The 8,317-nt window shown below is 48.0% G+C and overlaps 1 protein-coding gene across 2 annotated transcripts in view; it reads left to right on the plus strand.

The window, feature by feature from the left end:
• Window positions 1–8,317, plus strand: part of b4galt2 (UDP-Gal:betaGlcNAc beta 1,4- galactosyltransferase, polypeptide 2) — a 96,142-nt gene that overhangs the window by 7,680 nt on the left and 80,145 nt on the right. For both annotated transcript variants that reach the window (XM_060059339.1, XM_060059340.1), the window contains exon 2: window positions 6,926–8,259. In XM_060059339.1, coding sequence (XP_059915322.1) covers window positions 7,908–8,259 — 352 coding nt within the window. In that variant the 5' untranslated portion in view covers window positions 6,926–7,907. The remainder of the gene's footprint in view (window positions 1–6,925; window positions 8,260–8,317) is intronic.

Below are 8,317 nucleotides of genomic sequence, written 5' to 3' on the forward strand. Positions count from 1 at the left end.
TCACAATTATTCAAACGATTATTTTTGAGTTTGAAAACATCATGTATTTATTCAGCATGTCTCTCCCAAAAACAGTTTGTATCTGAGAACTCTGAAATTTCGTCCTAAACAATTGAACAAAATAGTCAAAAAGAAAATCCTCATATTAATGAAATCGAGATCGAAATTCGAATAATAGCCCAGCCCTAACATCAATCATCTCTAATTCTGCATGGTTGTCCCTGTCTCCGCGCTTGTGCTAACCCTAAAATACTGATGTTGTTTTTTGCTGTTGTTTTAGCTTGTTGACAGCTAGGTGTGAGAGGTGCTGTGATGTTAGAGGTAGAAGAGGGCTGAGCCACGAGTGTAGCGCAGCTAATGCATTTTTGATGTGGCCGGGAGGGCTAGCTTGTAGGTTGAAGAACAAGACGCCTCAGGCGTGTGTGTGTGTGTGTGTGTGGGGGGGGGGGGGGGGAGGGGAGGGAGAGAGGGAGAGGGAGAGAGAGAGAGACTGCCTGCCTGTAATCTTGAAGCACCAAACTAAGCATTTGACTTTCCTCCCTGCTTGACCATAACTTTTGTCGAAACAAACACACCTACCACTGCATGTTGCCTTTAAGCCTGTTTAGCCTCTTTTTCTCTGATGTGGGCCCAAAGAGGAACATAAATACATACTCAGATGGATTGTATCCTTATATATAAAATAATATCAATCGAAGAAAAAGAATCGCGTTTAAAAATGTTATCAAATTAAAAATACTAAATAATGATTTCTATGTGTTACATACCATAGAGTGGTACACATGACCATCACTTCCTGTTTTATTCTCGTACCTCTTCTGTTCCTACTGGAAGCCATACAACATTCCCATTCATTCAGGGCATGCAAATCAGCATATGATTTGTGCACTTTCTGCCTCGGTGAATGCATAACCTGTACGTCTTTGATAGCCTTGAACAAAAAGGCAGATGGTCAGATATGTGTCTGCCGTGTGTGTATCTGTGGTGAACAAAACAGGAACAAAAGCGAACTCTGCAGAGCCACAGGCCTGCCTCACACATCTGGGGAGACACAGCGACAACGACAGTGTTTCTGCCTGTCAGTGTGAGCATACACATAATATGTTTCCCATTCTTTGTGATTATGTGTGTGTGTGTGTGTGTGTGTGTGTTGGTGAGTCTGTGTGCGATAATACAACTGCTGTATTTCTTAGTGCCTTTACATAGAATGTGTTTTTGATGTATAGTGGGTTTCTTTGTGCGTGATTGTGCTTTGTATGTACAGATTGCTATCCAACAGTACATATACTGAGTGGGTGGATCCGCTGTTGTTTGTCTGAGTATTACACGTGTTTAGCTGAAGCTTTTCACTAAACCATGTGATGGTGGCAGACAATGCATGACCTTATGCAAGGTCGCAGACGGTCAACGTTGGCAGCACAGAGAACACGTCGGAGCCTCTTTTGGAGTGTTCTTTATTGGGGTTGTGTTTGGTGTGTTCAGCACACTCAGTGGACAGACATTTTCCCCCATAGTTGCCCTTGGCAAAGACAATCGTTCCATTTTCAATCAAGCATCTTCAATGCGCCTCACTGCCATTGTTCCTCGACATCTGCCTCCTCCAAGCGCTACTCATCCTCTTATTCCCAGTCTCCTCTCCTTCACACTCCCTTTTCCCTTCACATCCCCTCGATGGAAACTGAGAATTTACCCGGCCTGCTTTCTGTGGTCCAAGGCTACTTGGACAAAGGAAATTCAAAATAGAACCAAATTCAATCCGATACAAAAACATTAGCATGAAGTGTGCTACGGCCTTCGTTTGTTTGTTGTTCCCCAGCCTAGACCCTGGTACGGGGCGTCCTGCTCCAGCAGGGTCAGCGCCCCCCCGTCCGGCGAGAAGTTAGAGGTGTGAGTGAACCTGTGGAGGCCTCAGATGGGGCATACCCCAGGCACAGCCGGGGTGGGAGTTAGCGTGACGGTCTGTGTTCACAAGCCGGAGATGATGATGGCTGCTCAAGATTCAACCAATAATAATTATCTTCTGGTTTATTGCAGCTCTGTTGCATATCATTGTTAGCTGTAATGGAATTTAGGCCTAGTGGTTCTGCTGCTGATTTTCAAATTGCGTGGAGAGTTTGTGTTTATGGACTACCATGAAGATATCTTTGCTGTGCGTTTCCTAAGGATTATAATGTATGTTTTTAGCCCAAATCGTTTTAAGTCAACAAATGATATTTCTTTTGCAGTCCTGTACTAAAATCTAAAAGGTGAGTTTGAAGTATTTCACTCTAAAGGTAGTCACTTTCAAGGTAATAGTTTCCATGTCAGTGTCAGATACCTCTCTTCCCAGGATATGATTTGCCACAACCTGATAAATAATGTAATCGCACAAACGACTTGTGTTACATCCATCTGGCAACCAATGAACATTTTAAGATACAGATGTTACCCTAGCTTAGATGGTAGTTAATTTGGAGTGTCTTTCTATGCTCTCTCTCTCTCGCTCTCTTGCTCCCGCTCCCGCTCTCTTGCTCGCTCTCTCTTGCTCGCTCTCTCTTGCTCGCTCTCTCTTGCTCGCTCTCTCTTCCCCCCTGACTTTAATTAAATGTTAATGTCAAATAAACTGGTTCATAGTATGAATGCAATCCAAAGAAAATGGAGCACCACGTTTTCAATAGATGATGATGATGATTATGATATGAGCCAATATTTTATTTTAAGCAACAAAGTGCACCCATACCTCTTTGTATCATCTATTATAAGTTTTTGCTCAAGAAATCGATAGATAAAACATTGATTACTTGAAAAAAACATGCAGATTAGTGGAGGTGAAATGTGAGGCGAGAGTTATAGGTTCAGTCAGTGAGTCTGTTTCTGTCATTGTGAGTCTGATGAACAAAGCGGCTGATGAACAAAGACTTTTTATTGCAATGTGGCCTTGATCCTGGCTCCTGCCTAGGCCTGCTAGGACCAACACAAAACATTCAGTGATGAATAGTACTTCCAGAGTTCTAATACAAAAGCACAGAAAACAATCTTCGTAGCATTGCAGCCAACAGAAACTCATGTGAACCCGAGCGTATTGAAAACGGGTTCCTCTAAAAGTGTTCTGGGATTTGGGACGGTGAGGTGTCACTGCAGGGTGCTGACATCCAGACGTCTGCAGGGCTTTTGATGGCTTCTCAACCGCAAACCATTACACAGCACATATTTAATAATTTATCCTTGCATACTTATTAATATATATTTAGACATACATATTTATCCATAGATATTTTCGACACAATTAGCCATACACATTCATTCATACCTATTTCCATAGAATATTTTTCATTGCATTTGTATCCATAATTAATCATACACATTTGCTATAGAGAAATCCATCGTGTAAATCTGGCCTGAATCTGCCCACATTTCAGTGCATGACATAGGATGCTGCCCACTTGTGATTCCTGCACAGAGCCCTTCACTGAAAGGCAGTGCTTGGTGGGGATGTGTTCTCGTATAGTGCTAAACACTTTCTCAGCTGTTGAGTTGCACCAGCCTATTTTCAACATAGGTGATGCACAAAGATGTCAGCATCCAGGAGCTACTGGAAACACAAAGAGTTCACCCAAATTCTCCATCTTGTACAACGGAAGGCACTTTGTGTGTGTGTGTGTGTGTGTGTGTGTGTGTGTGTGTGTGTGTGTGTGTGTGTGTGTGTGTGTGTGTGTGTGTGTGTGTGTGTGTGTGTGTGTGTGTGTGTGTGTGTGTGTGTGTGTGTGTGTGTGTGTGTGCCCGCCCGGCTGCCCTGAATATCCTTACAGTATTTAACATAATGAATAAGCAGGCGTGTGGCCTGTCAAACGAAGATATAACATGACTTTAAATAAACAAAGAGTCTGTCAACTAATTATGGACACGGACATGCCGCTCATTTACAAAGAATGCACGAACGACATATTCACGGGGTGACATTTATTCGCCAGTCAACATGGAGTTTTCTCCATTTACATAATACTAGTCTTCATTTCTTGAACTGAAAACTGAAACTTTGGCCTATATTCATGTATTCATCACTAACAATAATGGGCTTGATATATCCTCAAGACTCTCAGTTCACACATGCATTGATCCTCCAGCATTCAGGGGATGATGTACTGCCATAGATGGTTACTAGTCCATACCGCATCCATTTCACACAGGATGGACCAAATTTTCAAGATAACCTAATCCTCCCCATGGTATTATTCCAAAACCTATTCTGTGTCTGCATGTTTTGCGAATTATTCACGTGTGACTGACCTCCTTTCAGTTGCTATTAATTATCCATCTAGGAAGTCTTTTATGGCTTTGGTCGCTGGACAAGAAAAAAGAGAAACACGCCGAAGGACTTGAGTCACAGATAATGAAGTATAGCCTATTAACAGACCCACATTTCATCACCAACGGCTTTGGGAAAAGCACAGAGCAAACTCTGGGTTGGGTCTGAGAGAAGTCTTATATAGACCACCCCGAACAGCCACAATCACCTCCACCCCCATCATTCATCACCATTTATGTCCTCGCAGTTTGGGAATGATAGCAGCGGCGGCGGCGATGATGATGACACTAATAGTAAAGACGATAACGCTGATGGAGACGATACCGATGCAGATGATGATCATAGTCAGAGCTAGAGCCGCGGCAGTCGAGGGGGGTTCGCTCCTCTTTGAGGTGATTGCTCGGAACGCCGCCATTGTCCAGCAGTGAGTGTGCCTAAGCATTCACCTTCGAGCACTGAGCCCCATAATGGTAATTGAAGCGGACAGTTGGAAAAATCCACTTTGAACGCAGGTCTCATAATTTCACCGACCAGCGCGACGTTGTAAAGACATCGGCCCCCAGAGGGCCGTTGCAGCGTATTGCGGCTTTATATAAACGAGGATATTACCGCAGACGCTTCAATAAATGCAAACGATCAAACGGTAATCCCTATCTGGACGGGAGTTATCTGCCTGTCCTGTCTTTTCATCTCCGCTTTGTGAGTCCTCAGACGCGTTTCTCTCCTTCCCTTGGTCTCCCTGGGAAGTGTTTGCATCTCGACTTGGAAGTGAATTTGCCTGAGCATCTGTGTGTGTGTGTGTGTGTGTGTGTGTGTGTTTGTGTTTGTGTGTGTACCGTCGTTCTCAACTGCCCTCCCGAGATCGTTGAAAGTAAACCACGAGAAGGGGAGAGATAGGGAGGGGGGGGGGGGAACTAGAGTGCACGTGGAATAAACCATTGCTCTGATCTTTTTTTAGGTCCTGATGTTTTAGGTCAACGGTCCTTTTTGAACACTAGGAAATGAAAGACCGAAGCCTGCAGTGGTTTTATGTTTATCCCCTTTGGATGAAGTCAGTTGAGCAGAATGTCAGCCTATAAAAGGCTTGCAGGGAGTTTAGTGTTTTCATAGCGTACTCCTCATTCTCCGAAACCTCTCTACGGATACAACCACCTCGGCTTTCTCTGATAAGTTCAACTGGAGCGTTCTGGGATTAGGGTGCATCTCTCGTGCCTGTTTGTCTGTAGACACTTACCTACCAAGGGAGAACGGGATCAGGAAACAGTATGTTTCCAGCCAGGCCTTGCGCTGCTCTCTTACACTAGGATATCCTGTCAGATCCCCCGGGCTAGCAGCTGGTCACTGAGTGGTACTGCTGAAGCAGACTCGAGCCAAGGCTGTCCCTTTGACGTTCTGTCTGTGTAAGTGAGTGTGACTGATTTAAGCCTTAAAGGTGTGTGTGTGTGTGTGTGTGTGTGTGTGTGTGTGTGTGTGTGTGTGTGTGTGTGTGTGTGTGTGTGTGTGTGTGTGTGTGTGTGTGTGTGTGTGTGTGTGTGTGTGCGCGTTGTGTTTATCGGCCCATTTTTGTGTTGTGTGTTTGTGTGTGTTTGAGTGTGTGTATCAGTTGTCCCACGAGTATGCATGTGTGTGTTTGCCAGCCCGTTTGTGTTTGTGTAGGTGTGTGTGTTTGTATGAACGCAGGAGTGTATGCCGGCTAGGGGGTGGTTTTGTGTGATAAGGGGCTACAAAAGCACACTGAAGTGCATAACATTAGATATGCTGCTCTGCCATCTATGGCGGAACCTTCTCTTGAACTTGAACTGCAGAAGATTGTGCTTCAGCAAACTGCGTCTTAAGGATTCAGCATCCTTACAAAGAGAGCCGTTCTCAATATGAATAATGTAAATGTGAAAAGCAGGGCGGGTTCTCCATGTCAACGTTTGGTTTAAACCGCTACGCATCAAACTGAAGCCTCCTTTGCTCTGACCCAATTGCTATTGGAATGAAGTCTAATTACACTGGTTGTCTGGTATCTTGTCACCAGCAGCTATCTCCTTGTTGGAGGTGGAATTAGTCATTTGTGGAAAAACTAAAAACCAGTAATAGGCTGTACAATTGCAAAAATGCATCAGGGCTTTGGCTTGTTTTCCCATTTGATGACGTCCCAATCCACCAATTAATTGGAAAACTTTTCAACCGAGAGGATATTACCTTTGAGGTGATAGAACACCCAGCCACTCAACCGTCCGCTCCTCGGCGGCGCCCTCCCCTCCCTGGTTCTGTTATTGTCTCTCTCTCTTCCTCTCTGGTGCGTGCTCACCCGTTTGTGTATTCCCAGTGGCCAACTCATTCCATCATAAACGCTTTTAAAACTGTGTGGCTGGAAAATTGAGTTGGCGTGTCAATTTTCGCCGAGCAGCAGCACTCGACACTGTTTGTTTCCGGGAAGTGCATCCTTTGCGGAAGATGCATTTGGCCTCAGAAAAGGCTTTACTTTTTATAATGTGTTTGGGGGATTTGATGCGATGCGGTTATTCACAACAGATTGTTTTTGAATGGTGTTCACCTGACTCACCTTCTCCCCGGCCCCTAGATGGTTGACAAGTCCGACCGTTTGAATCGTTTTTCACTTGCACATCTAACAGCGTTCTTGTCTTCCAGGTGACGGCTTCGTCTATCGCGCTTCTCTTCGGTGGAGGACATCCGGCTTGGACTACCTCTGTCCTCGGGAGCATGTCGGCGAGCTTCCGACTCTTCGATAGAACTTGGTAACCGCACGTCAAGGAGACGTCTCCACGGCACAAGGAAACGGCTAAACACGTCAACCAGACCGGATACCGGACGCCCTTCCACCAGTGTCCATTACGCCTTTCCCCTGCACATGTTCCTCTCCAGCGGACGTCTGTCAGTCCGCAGTCAGACAGATGTCTCCAGGCCCTGCTGCTCTCTAGTCCATGGACTCTTTGGATCCTTCCTGGTCAGAAAGGTGAACTGATCTGCTCCGGTTGGCCGAGGTGGATTTCCAAACATTGGTGACGAATCGACCGGACAAGCACCCGTGCCATTTTTGTAGTAGTTATCCCCGATTGATTATTTTTCACCTCAATAACGTTGGCCTTCTAGATGACCGCGTCCGCTAAGGATATCCGCCCAATCACGTCAGAGCTCCGCCTCATTCATCACCCCACACCCCCTAGCTTCCCGGAGCGCGCCACCTCCCACCGCATGCCAGCACTTTGATATGTGGGGAGCCTGGGGCCCCTGCAGAAATCCAACGCCAACCCAGACTCCAAACCCCGCCCCCCCCGTCGCCACGCCCACCTCCTCCTCCTCCTCCTCCTCCTCCTCCTCCTCCTCCTCCTAAGCCTCCTCCGCTCGGCGACTCATGACCTCCGCGGGAGCCAGGTAGTCCAGACCCAGCCCACCGAATGCCTCTCATCTGAACCCCCCCCCCCCTCCCCCCCTGTCCCAGTCCCCAGCGAGGCAGCCCCGCCCGCCCGCCCGCCTGACCGCGCGCAGTGGGCGCATGAGCTCCGGGCGCCAGTAGCCAGGGGGCCCCGCCCACGCCAGCGCTATCGTGGCCGGCCGTCAGGCGGAGGGCGGCCATCGGCGGCGGCCGTCGCCGTCGTCGTCGTCGGCGGCCATGGCCCGGCTGATGCTGGGCCGGACCCTGGAGCGCATCTGCAAGGGCGTGCTGCTGCTCTGCCTGCTCCACTTCCTCATCATGATGATCCTCTACTTCGACGTGTACACGCAGCGCTTCGACCTCTTCAGCCGCTTCAACAACGGCCGCAACGGCTCCCGCTCCGGCGGCGGCGCCAACAACAACGGCGGCACGGTGGCGGCGGCGGGCGGCCACCACCTCTACCTGTACAACCTGTCCCGGCCCAACGCCACGCTGGCCGGGTACCTGGCGGCCGGCGAGCAGCTGCTGCCCAGCGTCAAGCCCTCGCCCAAGCCGCTGCCGCCGTGCCCGGAGATCCCCCCCGGCCTGGGTGAGTGTCTGTCCCCCCCCCGCACCTCCGTCGCCTCCGCCCCGCCTCCCCGGGTACT

This window comes from Gadus macrocephalus, chromosome 8 (genome assembly GCF_031168955.1).
Source record: "Gadus macrocephalus chromosome 8, ASM3116895v1".
Taxonomy (NCBI): domain Eukaryota; kingdom Metazoa; phylum Chordata; class Actinopteri; order Gadiformes; family Gadidae; genus Gadus; species Gadus macrocephalus.